The sequence below is a fragment of the Denticeps clupeoides genome, chromosome 1 (genome assembly GCF_900700375.1).
Source record: "Denticeps clupeoides chromosome 1, fDenClu1.1, whole genome shotgun sequence".
NCBI classification, from domain to species: domain Eukaryota; kingdom Metazoa; phylum Chordata; class Actinopteri; order Clupeiformes; family Denticipitidae; genus Denticeps; species Denticeps clupeoides.
Genome location: NC_041707.1, coordinates 21,374,307 through 21,395,037, shown reverse-complemented (window position 1 = coordinate 21,395,037; position 20,731 = coordinate 21,374,307). Strand labels below are relative to the sequence as shown.

Here is a 20,731-nt window from a genome sequence, read left to right as displayed (position 1 = left end):
GAGGTCCGACTGGTGACTGTATTGTGCTTTAGAACGTCTAGACTGACTCTGCTCACCACATCTGGTTGATATACATCATGACCACCCCCCACAGTCCCTGCAAAGGGACGTCTTTAAATAACCCGTACCCAGGGCCCCAGCAGCCCCCCCCCCAAAACCAGCCATTCAAGCCACCACTCAGACAGACTGACAGTGACGCATCACAATGCCTGAGGAGGGTGACTGATGTACCCACCCCCTCCCCAACCCCTACACTACGCCCCCCCACAGGCAGCCTACAAATCACCCGGCCGGACCGCCCCGCAGTCCGCTCCACTTCGAGGCCTCGCTGTGAATGTGTGGGGGATCCTGGGATGGATCCCTTTCCTCTGAAAAAGTCCCAGATTCCAGCGTACACCCAGGTATGACATCACCGCCACATCTTGGAAGGAAGTCTCAGTTCTGGCCTCAGTCTCTGCATTCAGTAGAGTATCTGCTGTGTCTCCTCGTGTGTGTGGGTGGGCGACACTATGACTGAATCTTTGTGAAGATTATGGTAAACTGTTCAAAACAAACCAATTGCCACCAATAAAATAAATAGCAGAAACACCAAATATGCTTGCAATTCCCATAATCAGCTGAAAAAAATATTTTTTAAAAAATTCAGAACTTGTGGGCTTTCTGCACCTACTGTTAAATAGGTCCCAGTGAGTCTGGCAACTTCATCAACATCTTTGTCAGCCAAAGAAATTCTGTTTGCTCTAACAGACGTTCATCTTGTCCATGGCGTATTGGTTGTGGTTGAAGATATGGGATGTACTTAAATTCCAGAACAGTTTTTAAAAATCATATCCGATATTATAGCAAATGTATAAATCCATCTTGAGAAAGAGTTGACCATGTCAGCATAGACAATATGCTTTTTTCATTCTTGTTATTTGCTAGTGTTCTCCTAAAGCATTTCAGAATACCAAAAAATTGGGTAGAATTCTAATGTTGTGTTGTTTCAGAAGGGCTACAGTGTTTACTTATTACTACTTATTGAATACCATTTCATAAACTAAAGCAGCATTTCAGGTTTTTTAATGCCACATGGTGGCCTAGGCGGTAAGGAAGCAGACTTGTTCCTGGAGGGTTGTGGGTTCAAATCCCGAACAGTCAAGGTGCCACTGACGTCTTCTTGAGGAAACCACCATCCCTACATACTGCTCCCCAGGCGCCTTTCATGGCTGCCCACTTCTCAGGGTGATGGTTAAGGACACATTTTGTTGTTTACTGTGCTTGCTGTTTGTCACAAGGACATAAACAACCGCTTCAATAAGGCAGGGGTGCTCATGATATATCTAAAGTTTAACTGTTTCAAATTGTGGTTTTTAAAGGAATTAACAAGAATCTTCTATATCAAAAATTATTACAATAGTATTTTTACACCATTACCATAAAATCATAAAAAGATTATTCATGCATTTCTTAAATATTTGAAGTAATGAATACATAAACACCAACACTCCAACTTCACTCCAACATATTTATTCCGATCCATCCAGAAAAAAAAACTGATTCAATTCATGCGAAAAATAAATTAATATTAGGTTATAAGACATACACAAGAACTATAGAACAATGCCGCCATATTCTTAGGGTCCAATCACAAACAGACATGAGGGTTGAGTGTCAGTGAGTGATAATCATGGTATAAAATGTTGGAGAAGAGCCACAGTGCTCCGTCTGGCTCCAGGTCGTTGATGTTTGTTGATGTTGTCTCTCACAGAAATACAGCTTTAAGTGAGAAGGCCACAGAGTGTGTGTGTGTGTGTGTGTCACCTCCCCTGACTCCCCCACAAAACCCAATATGGTGTTTGGGTAACCTCACAACCCTCCCTGGCTGCTATTTGTCTTAAAGGATGAAATACAAAGAGTTTTTAGAACCCCTCATTCCGACACCTTTGTACACAAAAAAACACCACCCCGCTATATTCAATTAGGAATGCCCCCTTTTTTTTGGTCCCATTATTATCATTTAGAATTCACTGTTGTTACAAAGCAGGTCCAGGAAATTGACTTTCTAAGAGTGGAAGCTTAACCCGCCCACAAGCACAGCCTGACCAGTGGAAACGGGAAACATCCTGGCGACCGGCGGCGGTCCAGACGCCCAGGACCCGAAAGGGAACAATAGGCATTCCAGCCTCCCAGCCCAGACTCCTGGGAATTTCAATGAAAAAGGGAAAGCAGGAGATATAGAGTGTGTGCATGTGTGTGTATGAACGTGTGTATCTAAGGTCAGCAAGTCCTTGCGTGAGTGTGTGTGAAGGGGCCCGAGTTCCTTCAAAAGCCAGTAAACAATTCAAATACCAAACTGGATGAACGGAGAAAGGACTTCTTACAAAAGAGGTCTGAAAGGTCAGATGGAGCATGGAGAGGAAAGGGAGAGCCTTTGGCAAATAAACACGATTAAAAGTGGAGCCAGGGCTTTGGCTTGTGGCTCAGAGCTCCCCACTAATGGCAGAAAAAATGGACACTCAATTAGGTCATCTTTGGACCATCTTAACATTTGAAAGATGGGGGAAGAGAGAAACATTCAGAAAGAGCTCTTCTGAGGAAATCTGGAAGGCAGCATGGTGTAACTGGAATTGGGGAAAATGTAGAAATTCTTACACAAGTGATTGTACTTGAGTTTTGAAATTTGGAGCAGGTGCTGGGTGCAACCCCATGCTGAAGAGGAGCAGGGCGTGAGCGGCAGGCCCCCCGGGTTCTTATTATCGCCGCAGCTCTGAGAACGTCAGCCAACAAAAGTCCTCAACTGCTTGCTGCAGTGTGTAAAACAGAGCCACTTAGTGGCAGGATGGCTGAGCTGCAGCCAGGGAAGCAACAGTGGAGCAAGTCAGTGTGATGCAACACCTTCCCCAGACAAACAGTAGGAACACTGGAGGACAAAGGTCATATTTCCTCATTATAAAGAAATAAGCTTATTTGATGGAAATTACTGATAATCACACGAACGTGTAATATATTATAAGTGCCCAAAACATTGTAAATGTAACAATTAAGGCCCTGTGATTATTTAATTTCCAGCTTGGCAACAGTCATGACAGAAAGTGGTGATTGCTCTCTCCACGGTATACATATAAATCCATACATATACCTATATGTATAAATTATTTATACATATAGGACAAAAAGCAGAAAACTACAAGACTTTGTACAGACAGATGGCGAAGATTTATATAGCAATTAACCAGTTCAATCTCACTGCCACATTCCATCATGGAGGTCCCGTAGGTGCAGCGGGAGGCACAGCTCTTTGGAAAACGTGGACTTTTTGTTTTCTCTGGCTTTGCTGCAGTCATTATTACTCACACAATTCAAGACCAAGAACTAAGTACAAATCAGATGAAGGGAAAAACACAGAAAACAAGAGAGAGAGAGAGAGAGAGAGAGAGAGAGACATTAAGGGGGGAAAACAGCATGACTGGGGTGGCTGAGATGGCTGGAGGGTGCGCTGATGGTATCTCTCACGGCTCAGGTTCAGAATTACACGCCACAGTTTCATTTCATACTGCGCTCGCATTCAACCAGGCCCAGCTTCTCGGGAAGACACAAGGGCCTTCCCACACTTATATTTCACTTCCCGACAAGCCCAGACAAGGATCAAGGAATGAACCAAGTAATATATCCCTCGCTAAAATTACAGTGTGTGAAAATTACAAACAAACGCTACATTTAAAAAAATCAACACTGCCCTCAATTTTCATTTCTTGACACTGAAAGTCATGTGAGCTACGTATGGACATCCTGGATATGTAAGACAATTCCCTGTACGCTACTGAAATAGTCTGTTTGCGTTTGTCAATCTGCTTTCCCACAATCAGTCCTTTTCACCTCAAGGCACAGAACATCCAGCTAAGAAAAAACCTTCTGCCCCAGCTTGGCCAGTTTAATTGCCGTTAGCGTTTGGTGTCATTAACACACACATACTCACACACACACACACACACACACACACACACACACACACACGCGCACAGAGACATTTAAACATCATCCTGGTTCCCAGGAGTGTCTGTGTCTGTGGTATGGGTGTCGACTGGGAGAGTGCTTCAGTTGAAGAGTATGGAGTCTGGGTCCCTGTTGGCCATCTGTGCCATGTGCTTGAGAATGTCCTTCTTAGTGATGATTCCTAACAAACGGCTGTGAAAGAGACATGGAGAAGGAGAGAGAGAGAGATTTACTTGGTGAATATAGTCAGGTTTTCAAAACCTCATGTGTTCCACATACAAAAAAATGTCTAATGAAAAACATGACATCTTCAGAGCAATGTGTTGTAGCTTTGTGTATCATTCTCACAGAAAATGCCTGGGGAAGAGACATCAGGAGAGGAGAAGATTTGACCCCTTCTGACATCATGAACTGGTTAAACATCATAGGCACATGGACAAACATGCAGGCCACGAACGTGTTAAAATCCTTAGGCCAGTTGGGCCAAAGTGTGTTTCAACAGAATATTCATGCAAAAAGCAGGACAAAGTATAAGGGTTTATGACTGTATAAGGGTTTCAGAGGGTAAATGTAGCCCTCTGCAATCACATTCTGGCTCAGAAGAACATTTATTCTTATTTATTCATGTAAATCCTGAGGACGCCTTTGATCTTACACTAGTAAATCAGTCCCATACTTAGATCTGGGCCATTTATTGTAAAAATATAATGTGCAAACTATTCAAAGAACTTAAACAGTGCTTTAATAGTATTACAACACACCAGGTCTTAAGAGACCGAATGACCTGTGCAAATTCTGGTTTTGCAATATTTCTTGATTAAAGCCCATGATTTAGAACCACTGCTGATGTCTCAATCAGTCTTTGGTTTTAAATCTTATTACTTTAATAATCAAACTGTTTTAAAGCAGGCCTCTGGTCTTCCCTCGATGATCCCACAATCATGACATGTTTGAATCTCCCCCTCTTTCCATATTTCTGATCATTATGAATATCTTTGCGAGCATGAAAACATAAAACACTGAGGAAAAGTGGGTCACAGCACTAGACCCCGAGTACTGCAACATTAGGTGGCTGGTGAATGCAAAAGGGTTCAGCCCTAATATCAATAACAGCCCTCTCATTTTAACTTAAACAGTCCCACTGATGAGCATGTATTGGTATAACACTCTTGGACTACAGCTGCTAGTGAGATTTCACCCTTACCATCAGTGTATTCTGAATGAACCACAAAATATAAGTGACTAACCCATTGTGTGTGACCAAAGACTGTCGGAGCCCCATCTTTCGAAAGATGTCCACTACAATCTCCATGGGGGTATGGTCAGTAACAGTGAATGGGCAGAGGTCCAGGATGGATCGAAGTTTGACTGGCGGGGGTCCGTTTGCTGGCTGTGGAGGCGGGTGGTCCCCAAACAGAACCAATGATGCACTGACCACTCCCTCCTGGTGCTTACGGGCATTTTCTAATAAGAAAAATACATAAGTGGTCAAAATTGAGAAAAATCATGAAGATCATTTTTAATTAACAATTACCTCAACAGCAATAACAACTTTAGCGCTACAAAAAAACAGATCAAGGAGATTTACAAGTCACCTATGAAAATGAGGAGATCCCTTCGCAGCACAAAGCCCACCAGGCGCAGGGAGTCATGAGAAACCACCACAGGGTAGCCGCTGTATTCTGTAGCTGCAACCAGCTCCTCTACTTGACCGACAGTCATGTCGTCCTGTGTCAGCACAGCCAGTGCGGGGTCACTTCGACGCGGACGCATCACATCCATAGCCAGGGTCTGATGGGCGTACTCCTCCTTGGCCTCCAAGAAAGGGTAGCCATTGAGCCGGATGTGAGCTTCGTAAATCCCCTCCCGACCCAGAGCATCTGCCACCCACTTGCTGGTCATAGTAGCGGCCATAAGTGGAACAATGTACTCCAGCCCCCCCGTCAGCTCGAACATGATCACCACCAGAGACACAGTCATACGGGTCACTCCACCTGAGGGCACACAGGTGATTGATTAAGAAAAAAAACATATGAAGTCTTCCTAAGGCTACACAAGAAACAGTTAAAAAGACAATAAAGAGATAAATGAGACAACAGAGTAAAGATGACAAAAAGTGCTTAAAAAAACTGTAGTAAATGGTGGGTACTCCAAATATTAATGAAAAACTTTAGTGAGCTCTGTAAGTGATAAACATCAGAAAGATCAATGCCAAGCAAAGCCACCAGGTGACAGATGAGAGGAAAATGAGAAGAAAAAAGGGAGATGACATAACTAGATGACAAAATTAGAAACGTTTTCTGTCATGTGGGCATCAGTACCTAAGCAGGCTGTAGCTCCGACCATTGCGTAGAGGCCAGGAGTGATGCAGTCAGCCCCAGGGGTGCACCAGCCCTTCAGCATGCTCCACTCAGGGTGGTAATATGCCAACTGTTCCATGCCCACTCCAAGCAGGCGGCCAGCAATGGCACCCACTGCCATGCTGGGGATGAACAGACCTGATGGTACCTAGGCAGGGCAAAAAGCCCCAAGGTTTAAGGCACTATTTTCAAACTAGTGCTAACCACTAACCGCTAAGGTGAAAGGCATCGTGGGGATTGATAAATCAAGAAAGGATTGTAGGATTTTTGACTCTGGTGTTCATATGTAATATTGACAGGTGGGGTGACAAAAATAAATACACACCAACAAAAAGTTTCTGTTCTATCATACTGACAACTACAAATTTGTTCTCTCTTGCGCTTTTGTCAAGACGTAAAAGTAGGTGGTCACTACCAGCCATCCAGCACTCGGTCATTGAGTTCACTCAGCTATACTTATCTCGTGCTGAACACCGATTCAGCTCTACTCACCTTCGCACCAACCTTCTGAACTCCGCTCCACTCCGCCACCCACCTGATGGCTAAGTCATTAACCGCTTCCCTTCTGAGTGCCAACGCGTTTGTTTAGTAGCAATGAGATTCACGTTTAGTGACAATGAGATTACACAGACACAATGACATCTTTTTATGGCCATAATCAAGAAGGTTGCTGGTTCGAATCCCAATCCGCCAAGGTGCCACTGAGCAAAGCACCATCCCCTCACAATGCTTCCCGGGTGCCTGTCATGGCTGCCCACTGTTCACCAAGGGTGATGGGGTAAAAGCAGAGGACACATTTTGTTATAGAATATCTTCCCTCACATATCCTCACCTTTATGCCAAATGTGAAGATGGTGATGACCACTTTGAAGATCAGTGCGAGGACCAGCTGCCAAAGTGCAGTGTAGAGTCCACTGCCGGCTGGTCGGTCTGGCAACTCATTTCCACTCTCGCTGCCATTGATCGCTGGATCCCTCTCAGCGTAGTCACATAGTTTAGACGAGTCCAACAGGCTGCAGTCGTTGAAGAGCTCAGAGATGAGCTCGCTGCCACTCATGCGTGTGTATTCGTTGGGGAAGGCCAGCACGGCCGTGGCAAGGGTCACCAGCAGCACCTCCACGACAGGAAAGCGACCCAGACGGGTGGTTTTGCGCCGGCGGCACCAGGCAATGTTGGTTCGAATGAAGAGGGCTCCCCACAGGCCCCCGAATATGCCCAGCATTACAAAGGGCACCAGCTCTAGAAGGTGCCAGGGCGCGTGAAACTCCACATAGAAGAGCACCAGACGACTGTTGCCAAAGGGGTTAATGGAGCGCAGAGTGAACGCCCCCACAAGGGCTGCGAAGAATGAACGCCACAGGGTCTTCAGAGGAAAGTAGTAGCTGACCTGAGCAAAAAAAAAAAAGAAACTTTTAATCTACTCTTCCAATGCTGTTCTTAAAGATTTCAAATAAAACAAGGAGGTGAGAGAATGGAACAAAAATGTTAAAGCAGAGTGGGATGTAAAACAGAATCAAAGAAGAGGAAAACAAAATGACAGAATAAACACATTTTAAAGAAGAAATGATGGAAGCATGAGCGACCAATCAGCTTCTTAGCATTGGCAAAACGGCAGTGAGATATTGTTAATTCTTTTCATTAGAGACAACAAGAACCAGACCAGCCTGGCCTTTGTTGAACGATTGGCTCCACTTTCCTCAACATTATAATGTAATGACATCTTCTCCCATGAGAGGAAGGACACATTTTGATTCATTTAGCAGATGTGTGTATTCACACTCAGAGTGCATGGAAAAAATATTGGTTCATACACACTAAATAGCCTCTTCTGGTCTACATGCAAATAAGTATAACATGGTCATGATGCCATGCTCTATTAATGTTATTTTTGGCTTCAAAACAGGGAGCTTTTGTTCCCTTTCTTGGGGATTATGTGCAACTTTTACCAAGGAGTCTGAAGACAGAAGACAAGAACAAGACAAAATGAGCTCTGACTGCCCTGCCAACAGTGCTGTTGAAGAAAGGAATGTTCAAAAAAAAAAAACTGAGCACTTTGCTGGGTGCCTCTAAACCATGTCATAGCTCATTAACATAGATTTCGCCAGACTCTCCACATATATCCACATTGCCCAAGACATGCCACCAAGGGATGCTGGCTCACATAAAAATGACACTCCCTACAGCTTTTACAAAATAATGTAACGCCTTTTTTCCCCCAGCTGGATGTTCATTGTACTATTGTACTTTGTACTATTTCAAGCTATTCATTGGAATTGAGCTGCTTGAATAAAAATGTGGAATAATTGACCAGTCGAGTATAAATTCAATCAATTATGTAAATTAGTTATCAAATTAACTATATTACTTCAAAATACTGGGAGTTTTTTAAAGGACATTCTTGCTCTGAACAAACCAAAATAAAACACATAAAGCTTAGAAGCGCTCCAAACAGATTCCTGTAAAGACCATTGTTAACTATGCTTTGATGTGATTAAAACATACCTCTTCCAAACTGAACAGCACTCCACCTATTGGGGCACCAAATGCCACAGAGACGCCCACCGCAGCTGCTGCCGACAGAACCTTGGATTGGGACACAAAGCTATATTCAGAGCTACAGAGCAACACTGAATCAATGTTCACCTTTCTAGGTTACTTATGTAGCCTAGAAAGACAGTTTATTCTGATCTGTGACTCCAGGTCACAGACCCATGCTGATAACAAGCTAAAGTCCTCAGGCTGCAGCGCAAAGAAGGTTTACACAATACAAATTAATGAATGCATTAATAAATAAAGATATGACCAATTCATAATATGCAAAAGATATTCAAATGCATTGTTAATAATAATCTACTACAATAATCTATAATATTCTTTACAACTCATGTCCGCTGCTCAGCAGCCTCTCTGATCCAGCAAAGAAACAGCTTGATTATGATTTGATGAAAGTAAAAGCCTAAATTTGTTGTCGCACATGATATATGTATATTTTCAAAAACATTGCATAAATGAATAGTTATGGCACTTTCTAGCATATTCCAAACCCATGTAACTCCCACTCCGAATCTAAAAATTGTACCTCTCGCCTCTTTGCTTCATTCTTCCTGTATTTGGTGAAGAGGTGACACAGGATGTTGGCACAGCAACATGATACATGTACCATCGGGCCCTCTTTGCCCAGGCTCAGCCCGGACGACACAGCCAGCACCAGGGTGATGGTCTTGATCAAGAGCGTCCACTTTCCCAGGTATCCCCGGATGATGAATCCACTGAGTATCGTCTTAATCTACAGGAGTTAAACATTCTGCATGAGCGTGTGCTTCTTATCAAATCTGTCAGTGATCATCCCATTTCTAACCACAAATCAACCACGCTTCCACAAGGCCAGTTGTTCATTACAACTCCCACGCCACTGAAATCCATAGCTAATGGGATTAGACAGGACTTGTATTTATGCCTTCCAAAGAAGACCAATAATTTTAACACATGCTTCACATGCTTTGGCAAGTCTTTCACTGGATGATTTAAAAAAATATCTAATTCAAATGTGACAGAGTCTGGTAATTTAAACTTTTTTGCCTTTTCAATTTATGTTAATGGTGCTACAAATAGAAGCTGCAAAGGTTAAAACAGTTCAAATGCCTCTTTGATATCATCAGTAAATGTAATCTACAGGGCATTCATGAAAAAAAAAACTAATAAATGTGGATCCTCAAGACAAAACACAGATGAATCCCACAGCTCTGTTGCCTGCCAGAGCTGATACACTGAATCACTGTGGTTAAACATCTGTTAACACTCATGGTCTTCAGTCGAACTGACAGCAGGCGTTATAGAAGGATGAGGAAAACCGGCACTGTTAAAAAAGGGGGGATAAAAGTCTCCTTCCTCTTCTCAGCAAATAACAATATCTACCACAGCAATGACATAAATGAAATGTGAGAGACAACCCGAGAGGGATGGCGGGAGGGGAAGTACAGGGTCTGTAAATGTACAGCAGTGGTGGGAATGAAAGGGGACATTGAGCATGCTGGCCTTGGCAGCTGAGTGGCCAAGAGAGAATTGTATAATAGCCTGGAGTCAAAATCCATAATAAATACTGTAATTAGTGTAAATATGCAGGATGGTTGGAAAGTGGAGTGAGATCTGGAGGAAGGTGCCGCATCGTACCTCAGGAATGCCAGAGCCACAAGCATAGGGGGCGAAGGCTCGGACCAGAAAGACAGCCAGTAAGGAGAAGAGCAGAGCCCAGCAGACGTACAGCAGGTAGTTGATAATGTACGCTGATGCCCCCTGCAGGACAAAACAGACAGATACATACAGTAAACATGACCAATAATCAGTCCGTTGCAATTTTATATGATAATTATAATTATGGCCATTTTGAGGTATTTTAACATACCCTGCGACTACTGATTGTAAGTCGCTCTGGATAAGGGCGTCTGATAAATGCCATAAATGTAAATGTATCTGTACTGTTTGCTCTTGTTTGTTTCAGGGTAAAAATGCTTGATTATTGAGTAGGTATGAGTTTCTGAAACTCTTCCTGACAATCTTCAGGCAAGTCCCAGAATTCTGGAAACAACTGGATAATATGCACCGGATAATACTTTACTTTACTTTACTTTACTTTACTTTATTTTATTTAGCAGACGCTTTTATCCAAAGCGACTTACAAGAGGAAGACACCAGCAATTCTCGTTCAATTTCTATAGAATATTGAGTTTACAAACTAAGAGCCCTGATAAGGCTCAACTTGTCAGCGAAGAGCATGCTCAGAGATTGTTAGGTGCTAGACGAAGAAAAAATTATAATGTATATATACATTTTTTTACTGTTTTGTTGTTTTGTGCAATGTGTATGCATGTGCCTGTGTAAGTGTTAGATTTGTCTGTAATACTTTTTGAACAAGAGGGTTTTCACCTGCTTCTTAATAATAATATTTTCCAAACATGCTGCATCTGGAAAGTCACCAGCATTGTGAAGGACTCTACACACCCCTCACATGTACTCTTCATCATCCACACAAAGGTACAGAAGCATTCGGGCCCTCACTGCAAGAGTGTGAAATAGCTTCTTTCCACACCACCTCTGTTACGTTGAGTAAATATGATCTATTATCGCACTGTTCCAATTTGCACAGCACTGTTTGCACTATTTTTACTTCATTATTCATTTCACTAGATAAGTGCTGTCTGTCTTCTTGTTATCTGCATGTTAAAAGCTACTCTTGCACTGCCTGTGTCCCCTGTTTGCACTTTATGTCAGTACGTAAATTTGTTTAAATGTTGTACCTGAATCCACGTTGTTTCATTTCACTGTGTACTGTATTTAGATTAAATTAAAATAAAGCTCAACTTGAACTTGAACTAATAATAATAATAAACATCCAAAAAAAAAATGCCTGTTGTAATGTCTGTAACATCCAGCAGAGGGGTGTTGTGGTTATCTTGGCTCAAAATTAAGCACTGGTTACAGGAAGTGACTGGCTAAAACTAATCAGCTGCAGCTGTGATGGTGGTGGTGGTGTTGGTGGGGGGAGACTGGAGGGGTTCAAGATTGCTCACAGGCCCACATTTGCTGTCTTTATCGGACACTACTGAGTAAATCCAGGACTGACATTTCTGAAACCCTTTCTGAATTGTTTCTTGGGACCTGACACAAGATCTGTGATTTTCATCTTGGGAACACAAAACTCTCTGGTTCCTTGTGGAACTTCCCCTTTTACCATGAATGTAGAAGCAGCCCTCCCTACCCAAACAAAAAAGCTGAATCCCTCATATGTGCATAGAGCACGTAATGTCAGCACATATCACATAGCACATCTGTTCATCCTTGAATAAGATAAAGCCTGGGGTAATTCCAGAATGAATGGCCACATTTGATCATCCAGGCAATTCTAAACATACAGGACTTTACAGGAAAAAAAAGTTATTAATGTCAGCTTTTGTTGTGTGTCTTTAATAATTGTGAAGATATTCACCAGAACCTTTATTCAATTTAGAAAGGTCGCTGACAATTAGATGGTTGCCAGCATGCGGGACACAGAATTAGGACCAAAGTCAGAACACAAGAACCTCTGAAACAAATGTGGTACATCCGACTGCCAGATCCAAGCCAAAGGAAACTGCCCTCATTCTGTTTTTGGTCTACAGGTTTAGATCAGTGTTTTGTCAGCTGGAAGCAGGGATAGAGTTCAAATGGGAAAGTGCTTTGCTGTATTTGTTGCAGTCTCTTCATCCAAAGGCCACATTCATTGCTTACAATGAGTTCAAAATTCAGTCAGACAATAAATCATATGGCCACTATCACATGATTGTCAGCAGTATGACATGATTGTCTAGTATTTACTCACTCGCACTCACTTAACCACTTAGTCCTACTCTGGATCGCAGATGCCATTCACTCACACACTCCCAATTCAGAGTCCATGCACACGCCTAGTGTGCATGGACTTGGGCAGCGAGAAGAAACCCAAAACTCCAGACCCAGACAGGGAGAGCATGCAAACTCCCCACGCACAAGGTCCGAACGGGGATTTGAAAACACAACCTTGGAGGTGTGAGTAGTTAACACTAAGCTAAAGATTTTACCAAAATACCTTGTTGTGATTAGTTGTCACATGGAACACACAAATGCACAACACAGTCACAGGTTCAAACCCCACTTACTACCATTGTGTCCCTGAGCAAGACTTTTAACCCCTGAGTGTCTCCAGGGGGACTGTCCCTGTACCTACAGATTGTAAGATGCCGTGGATAAGGGTATCAACTAAATGCCATAAATGCAAACCGCTGACTGCACAGCACCCAGTGCACACAGTGAATTGTGTCCTCTACATTTAATCCATCAACCTTGGTGAGCAGTGGGCAGCCCGGGGAGCAGTGTGTGGGGACGGTACTTTGCTCAGTGGGATTCAAACCTTCCGGTTACAGCTCTGTTTTCTTAGCCGCTAGGTCAACCTCTGCCCCAAGAAGCACTCTTACCTCAGGTGTTCCCACCATAAGTTCTGCCCAACTTTTCCACTCTGGGCAGCGGTCACGCTCCTGGAAGGTGGTTTCATTGGAGGTCCAGCAGCAGTGTTCATGGTTGAACCAGAAACCGCTCAGACACACCCCTTCTTTTAGATCTGTCATCCAGTGCGCTGTGATATCAATCAGTCCAGCCAGGGCACCTGACAGAGCGCAGCCGAGTTCAATTCTCACATAACAGTACGGAGCAACAATTGTTTTTTGGGATGAGAAAGACATTTTATGCCATTTTGCCCTCAATTCTGTTTTCAACAGCTTTTCTTGTTAAGTGAAACTGCCGTTATATGTTATATGTTGGACTGCTGACTCCACAAGGCAATGGAATAGTTTAAAGAAGTGTTATGCAATAATTTGTCTAGCTTTTGTGTGCAGAAAATGTAGGCTCATTCATCTCATTTACTTTGTTCATTAAAAACCAGAACTAGTTCTAAGCTTTTACCACAAGCACTAGCCTGTTGTTTCAGTATGGCCAAGAACTCTTTCAAACACATTTTTTACAGTAAGGAAATCAATGCCTCATATCAATGCTGGTCCTTCACTGCAACTAAATAATAAAATAGAATTATTGTTTTTCCAAACAATACTGATAAAATAAAAAAAACATTTTCTAATGCAAAAACAAACACATAAAAGGTTAAAAGGTTAGATTAAACGGAAAGTGTTAAAGACATGCAATTTTAACATCTAGCCTTCGAGCCGCCTGGCTGTGGTTTGTTGCACTATTTGTTGGTGCTGCCTGTTTAACGTGTTACATTTTAACTGCTGTTCAGAAAAAAAAATGTTTTGGAAAATGACACTGGTCATTTGCTAGGGGGTATCTTCATATGAAATCAATCGCATTAAAGGTATTGGACAGGTTACTGAGGACAGTTCATTAGAAAAGCTGCCTGTGGAGAACTGACCTGAGGAGAGGCCTACAAGGAGCATCAGAAGCCAGCCAGAGAAGGCATCACTGACGCTCTGCAGCAGAGCCCAGGTGGACAGTTTGCTTTTACTGGTGATCTGAGGGGGTCAGTAGAGCATAGGAGTTGAAGCAAAGACAGTGATGCCAACCGTCCCAGAAATAAATTCATTATTACACAACAGATTAATTAGCAAGTACTTATAAGGTCAAATATCTAATTATATTGTGTATCATACTGAAAAGTGAGTGAAACGGAACACCAGGGTATGCACAGTCTTAAATGTCTGGAACTACAAACACCACAGTCTGGTTTGTGGATTCTATCCAGGTTCTTGGCTCACCTCTCTGTGCCGGTCACGGTCCTTGGACTTCTCCCGGACCCAGTCGATTGTGTTGAAGTCCTCGTATGTGCCCACCCCTGGCACAGCCTCATCCAGCAGGTCCAGCAACTTCATGTGCCCATTAGAGGTTCCCACCTCCCCACTCCCACTGCCATAGCCTGCGAAGGACAAAAGCAACGCGTTGAGCACAGTTCCCAGCCACAGATTGCCATTAATTGCCATTGTACTAGCTATTGGGCAATGGCTTTTCTTTCAAGGAAATGTTTACTGTGATCTGGACTAAAATCTGTTTAAGTACAGCTGATAAATTTGTAACAAAAGTCAAACAGAAAGAAACTGAAGCAAAGATGCAACAAAAAAATATACAAAACAAATTACAGGAAATGACACAAAAACACAAAGGCATCTCTTAACAACTAAACAAGTTCTTAGCTAGATGGTCTGGTTGGCAAATAAAATAAGGTCACAGGCCACAAGTTGACAGGTAAAATAGTCTGTCTTACGTGGAAAACAAAGTGACAAGGCCTGCTCCAAACCAGTTTAAAGCCAACACCCTACCATATTGTCATCATTCGAGGAACTGAGAATACAACGAATCCCTGACATTGCTGCAACTAAAGCATGACTTGTTCAGCACCTGAATACTTAAGACAGCCACTATAACCTGGTCATGTCAACTGAAAAACTAAAATATCTGGTTAGTGAAAAATTGCTACGCTGGTTGCGTAAGTGTGCATATCCTTAAATTAGGGATGTGTATTGGCAAGAATGATACGTTTATATATAAAAACATAAAAACAAAGCTGTTATAGAAGATGCTGTGTACGATCTGTGTGGATCACATTACATTAATAATTCAGTTAAAACAACATAACTCAGAACTGAATTCTGGGCTAAATTTGTATTAAAAAATATCGATGTTTGATGTCCCTGTATTGATACAATATCACCACGTTAAAAGATCACGATTGCTGTATCGATATTTTCAAACACCGCTACTTAACCCCTATCTTGAACTTTGTAGAAGCATCTTTTGATGTGTCAAGAGCGTTTGATTGCAGGATAGCCCTTGTGCATTATGGTTTTCTGTCTTATATATCACATATAAGATGGACTTTTCATTTAATTGGGTAGCAAGAGTAGTTCTGATGCTGGTGAATCATTGCACAGAATGCAACAAGACTTTAACAAGGCCTGCTAGGAGTCAATCCATAATTTTCCACAATTATTGGGAAAGAAAGTCATGTATGAAATATTTTCACATATATCAATCAATCAATCAGGCTTTATTAAGGCGTGGTAGCAGCGTGGTGGGTAAGACACTTGCCTATGAACCAGAACATAGTGATGTGGTCTCGACTCTATTTGGTCTCAGCGAAGTCAAAATGTCAGAAAAATTAAAAAGTTTTTAACATGGGAGGCATTGTGCATTTCCAGTTTCTTATCAGACTATGAGCAAAACTCCAAAATCTGACAAGGAATGTTGAGTATGCACGCATAGTAGTCATCTGTTCGGGAGGAAATTTTTTTTTTTTTTTTTTGCTCGGTGCACACAACAAAATGTGTCTTCTGCATTAACCCATCATGGCAGTGGGCAGCCATGAAAGGTGCCCGGGTAGCAGTGTGACGGTGCCTTGCTCAGTGGTAGCGGTTTGGGATATAATAATTTTCTGTACCACGTTCTGCGGGCACAAGTTTAGACCCGTTATTTAATATTTTTAAGTTGACCCCTCAGAATCAAACTCAGCTTATATGAATCTAACTTCTTTTTTGCTTTAAGGCCATTTTCTCTGCACTTTGTGAACATCCATCTATAACCATGTGTTTTCCCCAGTCCTACTAATTGTTCCTGGATGAAGTCTATAACACGACCTTAGTCTTTGTAGTTCTTCCATCGGCTGATTTTTCAGTATTCAGAGAATTTAGAGTAAATTATTTTCAATCATTTGTGCGCAGTTCATGGGACTTTGGGGGCTCTGTACACTACCCCAAGTCTGTAGACCAGCAGTGGATAAAAGCGTCTGCAAAGTAAATTCTTAATAATGTTAATTTGACAAATTCACTAGAAGAACATGTATTTAATAGTGTCAAGTGAACACTTACCCAAGGCCTCTATGAACATCTTTCTGATAGATCCAATCTCTTTCCCTTGATGATAAAATGCTTATATGAGAGGACTGCTGAGAATACTGTTTTTATCATTTCTATCAGGCCTTGTAACTATGACAAGTCTGGGAGATTTTAAATGAGAGACAAATGGAAAATAGAATTGAAAAGAAAAATGAATTAGATTTAACATGTAATGACACTTTACAGCAACGCCTTTTTTCTACAGTTGATCTGAGTGATGTGATGTTGATTCTAGCCTTAGTCTGTCTTCGGTCTTGGTCTCAATATCAGCCAGCCTTGGTCTTGGTCTCGACATAGTGTGACTTGGTCTCGGCCTTGGTACCCTCAAGTCTCGTCAACGTCTTTGTCTCGGTTTAGGCGATCTTGACTACAACACTACCATAAGATCACAAAGTCACAAGTTCAAACCCCACTTTCTATTATTATCTATTATTTCTATTATTTTTTATTATCATCTCACCATGTACAAGTATACAGAGAGATGAAAAGGTGAAAGTTCTGGATTCGCCGTGTCAACAATATGAAAAATAAAACTAATCAAAACATAAACGAACAGGGCAAATCAAACATGAGCTGGTAACAATGCATACAGTGACATCTCTGTAACATAATATATGAATATATTGTGAATAAGGATATTAAATGATGAAAAGGCAGGAGATGACCATCATTTAGATCTGAGCATATATATGGAAAAATATATAGGAGCAGCAGCATGATTCACATAAGAAAATAAATGCTAAACTCTTCTTTTCAAGTCGCCCTGACTGGTTAACCGATAGCCCCAGAGGTATCAGTGTCATCACATGACTTTTACAGTGTCTGACATTATCTGAGGAAGGAGGAATCATAACAAGCTTAAACTAAGCTTCTATTAATTTAAGCTTCAGGCAGCTCCAGCGAGGACTATGGACAGAATATGGCAATTCTTTCAAAGCTATACATACATTTATCAGCGATAACATTATGACCACTGACAGGCAAAGTGATATAGATATTCTCGGTTGGCCGGCAAAGACCATGTGAAAACAAGTTCTACTTTAAAAGCTTGGATCCTGCATTCATGTGGATGTTGCTTTGACATACACCACCTAGCTAAAATTTCCTGCTGACAAAGTACATGCCTTCATGGAAACAGTATTCCATGGATTCCAGTATTCCAACTGATTTTGAGGTGTTGACTTGGCCTCCAAATTCTCAATATCTAAATACAATCATGCTGGACAATTAAGTCGGATCCCCACAGGTCCCACCTCACAATTGACAGGACTTAAAAGGTGCTGCTGACAGATTCAGAGGTCTAGTGGAGTCCATGTCTTGACAGGTAAGAGCTGTTTGCAGCAAAACTGGGACCTTTTTAATATTAGGCATGGTCAGGCCTGATTAGTGTATTAGTGTAAATTTGAATAAAATCAAGGTTTTTCTTTCACTGGAGGTCAAGATCACCATGATAACAACCCAAGCTTTACCTGGAACTTCTTGCACAAAAGTGACTGAGGAGACACAGTGCCCTGACCTCTGGCCCATGTTATGATGTACAGGGTTAAGGCTGTGAAAGTGAGTCTGGGGAGCTGCATCAGCAGTCTCTCTGGGCTTGGGAGATATGAATCAGAGCTAACTGCCGGAAATGTTGCAATCCGACTGCAAGAGATGAGCCGTGGGACTGGCTGTGCTCAGAATTAACCATGACTGGCATGAACATTACCTTTACAAATCAGGTAAGCACCATCAGCTCAAACCTTCAAATGTACACATAAAACACTTTATCCATTTATTTTACCTCTTTGTGAGTATTCTTTTCTTGCATGCCTTGCATTTCAATAAATTGTGGTTTATAAAACATTTTTGATTTGATGTCAGATGTTATTAAGAGCATGTTAAAAATCACATGACTCTACAAGTAATTTGTTCTAAGAGTATAACACACAGCAAGTTTGTATCAAATTTATCCATAAGGGACCTACGCACCGCCATCACGACAAATCTAGATATCATGGGAAAATAGTGTAATATTTAGTATTATATGTTTTGATTCATCAAGGTGCATGAACACAACAATATAATTGTTGTTATGTTGCACTAATTGTTAGTTATTTACATTAAATTGAGATGTAATTTTTAAAAAGTGTCAAAAGTCTGTTTCACTGCATTGCCGTGGTTGTGATGGTTTTTAATTCTCCCAGTGTGTCATCATTTGTTCTTATAAATAATTATGCCTGCACACCATTAGACACAATCAAATGCAACCGCATTCCTGTGACATGGGAAATATCCCGGATCCAGAATGCGCTGAACGTGCTGAAATTTGACCTAGATGAGTAAACACTCAACATTTCACTTTTCTGTGAATTTCTGCATCCAGGTGAGATACCCCAACCTCAAACACCAGACATTTCCATACCAGCCCTCCTCTCTGTGTTAATTCAACGGAACCCGTAGATTTATGAAACGGTCTGTGCAGCTCTTCACAAGTCTATAAACTTGGTTACTGTTTTAACGGCATTTTGGAAAATCATCAACGCTGCCGAGTGACTGTCTTCAGCCGGCCGTAAACAGGACGTCCTCTGTGACCAGTTGGGCACAGCAGAGAAATATTAACAGAAACCAGCATAATAAAGGTACAAAAAAACTATTAATGTTAGTGGGGGCATGGCGAGGTCTCCCAACTCTGAAACCAGACAAGAAAAAAACAGAAGAGCAGGAAATTTTAGCAGCTGCCCCAATGCGGCATGGGGGCTCACCGCGACAGGGGAGTCCCCCTTACCTGAGCCGTAATAGTCGCGGTCCAGAGGGGGGACGTCATCTGCGAAGTCCACATGGGGGCCACCGATATCCACCAGGTCATCGTCGCTGGCCCCGCCGCTGTAGTGGTCATTGCAGAAGCCAGCGCCATCCATGACAGCTCCTGGAAGAAGAAGAATAAAAAGAAAACCACTCACACTTCTGTGTTTGGCCTGTTTTTCTGGGTTTCACAGCACTCACGACATTGATGAAAAGATGGATAAGCGACGACTCGCCGTGTTTTCCGAAGGAAAAGAAAGCACGTGACATATTTCCGTGATGCTTCAGTCCGGACACACGGAGGGAAGTCCGCCCCACGCCACGCACCAGTTACACCGGTTTACAAACTACGGGCAGACACCGAACAGTCCAGCGCGTTTCTCTCGTGGCGCTTTCTGTTTCGGTACTGACGGGAGGTCTGTCCGAACTGTCACCGTTTAAAACAAACTCAGACTGAACGGCGCAGACAGGCGTAGAAAAGACACATTTAGGAGACTTCGCACCTGAGCCGTCGGGGTTCTTACCGCTGGTCTTGTGGCGGAGATTTTAATCAGTTGGCCGCGCCGACTGACACGAAAACCCCGCTTACGGATTTTTGTGGAGATGCTCGGTGTAAAAAGGCATTCTCTCACTTTTAGCTCCGCACCTCGGCGACGGCGCTAAAATTCCAATTCGAGATTAAGGGGAGGAAAAAACTTTCTGAAGCGCTTTCTGTCTGCCGAACTGATGTCGCTCCTCCGACTTCTGGAAACAGCCGGTGTCTCCGTCAGCGGCCGCAGGTCTGCAGCGACGGCGCCCCCTGCTGGTTCGGAGAGCGTCGAGCCGCTGCGACGCCCTCCTCTTCACAGCATTCTGCTAAGCGACGTTCTACTAAAGTCACGAGATGCACCAACTAACTTTCTTTGTGTGTAATTCCGCTGCTAACAACCATATAACAACCATATAACAAAAAGTTCACTATATGTATATATATAATTTGTATAGTGAACTTTGTATTTCTATGTGTGTGTGTGTGTGTGTTTGTACATATATATATATATATATATAAACATATTGCACATAAAAAAACAAGAATCAGCAAGAAGTCCAAATTTTAACTGTAACTGTGTAGCTGCTTTTCTGTAAAAAATTACAGCTCTATGATAGAAGTAGAATGTATTCCAGTCTTGTTAACAGATAACTCAGTGAATGGAAGTTAACAACAGAGAG

At 42.2% G+C, this 20,731-nt stretch overlaps 1 protein-coding gene across 3 annotated transcripts; it reads right to left on the bottom strand.

Annotated features, from left to right (window-relative positions):
- Positions 1 to 1,487: 1,487 nt before the first annotated feature.
- Positions 1,488 to 20,288, bottom strand: clcn5b (chloride channel, voltage-sensitive 5b). Of its 3 annotated transcripts, none has more exons than XM_028978733.1 (13): positions 20,026 to 20,288; positions 19,506 to 19,646; positions 14,612 to 14,769; positions 14,269 to 14,368; positions 13,322 to 13,509; positions 10,506 to 10,628; positions 9,415 to 9,621; positions 8,838 to 8,918; positions 7,168 to 7,722; positions 6,297 to 6,483; positions 5,571 to 5,969; positions 5,223 to 5,439; positions 1,488 to 4,167 (listed from the first exon to the last, which is right to left on the bottom strand). In XM_028978733.1, the coding sequence occupies exons 2-13, from the start codon at positions 19,636 to 19,638 to the stop codon at positions 4,077 to 4,079; spliced, it is 2,439 nt and encodes an 812-aa protein (XP_028834566.1). In that variant the 5' UTR covers positions 19,639 to 19,646; positions 20,026 to 20,288; the 3' UTR covers positions 1,488 to 4,076. The 3 variants fall into 3 exon arrangements, with proteins under 3 accessions (XP_028834566.1, XP_028834567.1, XP_028834568.1); XM_028978734.1 differs by having other exon boundaries at positions 20,047 to 20,288; XM_028978735.1 differs by lacking the exon at positions 20,026 to 20,288 and adding an exon at positions 19,724 to 19,758.
- Between the last annotated feature and the right edge of the window lie 443 nt (positions 20,289 to 20,731).

Bases quoted from the DNA above. Each gene is read 5' to 3' on its own strand.
- clcn5b (XM_028978733.1), bottom strand. From the start codon at position 19,638: ATGGATGGCGCTGGCTTCTGCAATGACCACTACAGCGGCGGGGCCAGC. The intron at 14,770-19,505 runs GTAAGGGGGACT...TGTCCTTCGCAG, and splicing joins CCGCGACTATTACGGCTCAG to GCTATGGCAGTGGGAGTGGG. The intron at 9,622-10,505 runs GTACGATGCGGC...TAACTCCTGTAG, and splicing joins GTGGCTCTGGCATTCCTGAG to ATTAAGACGATACTCAGTGG.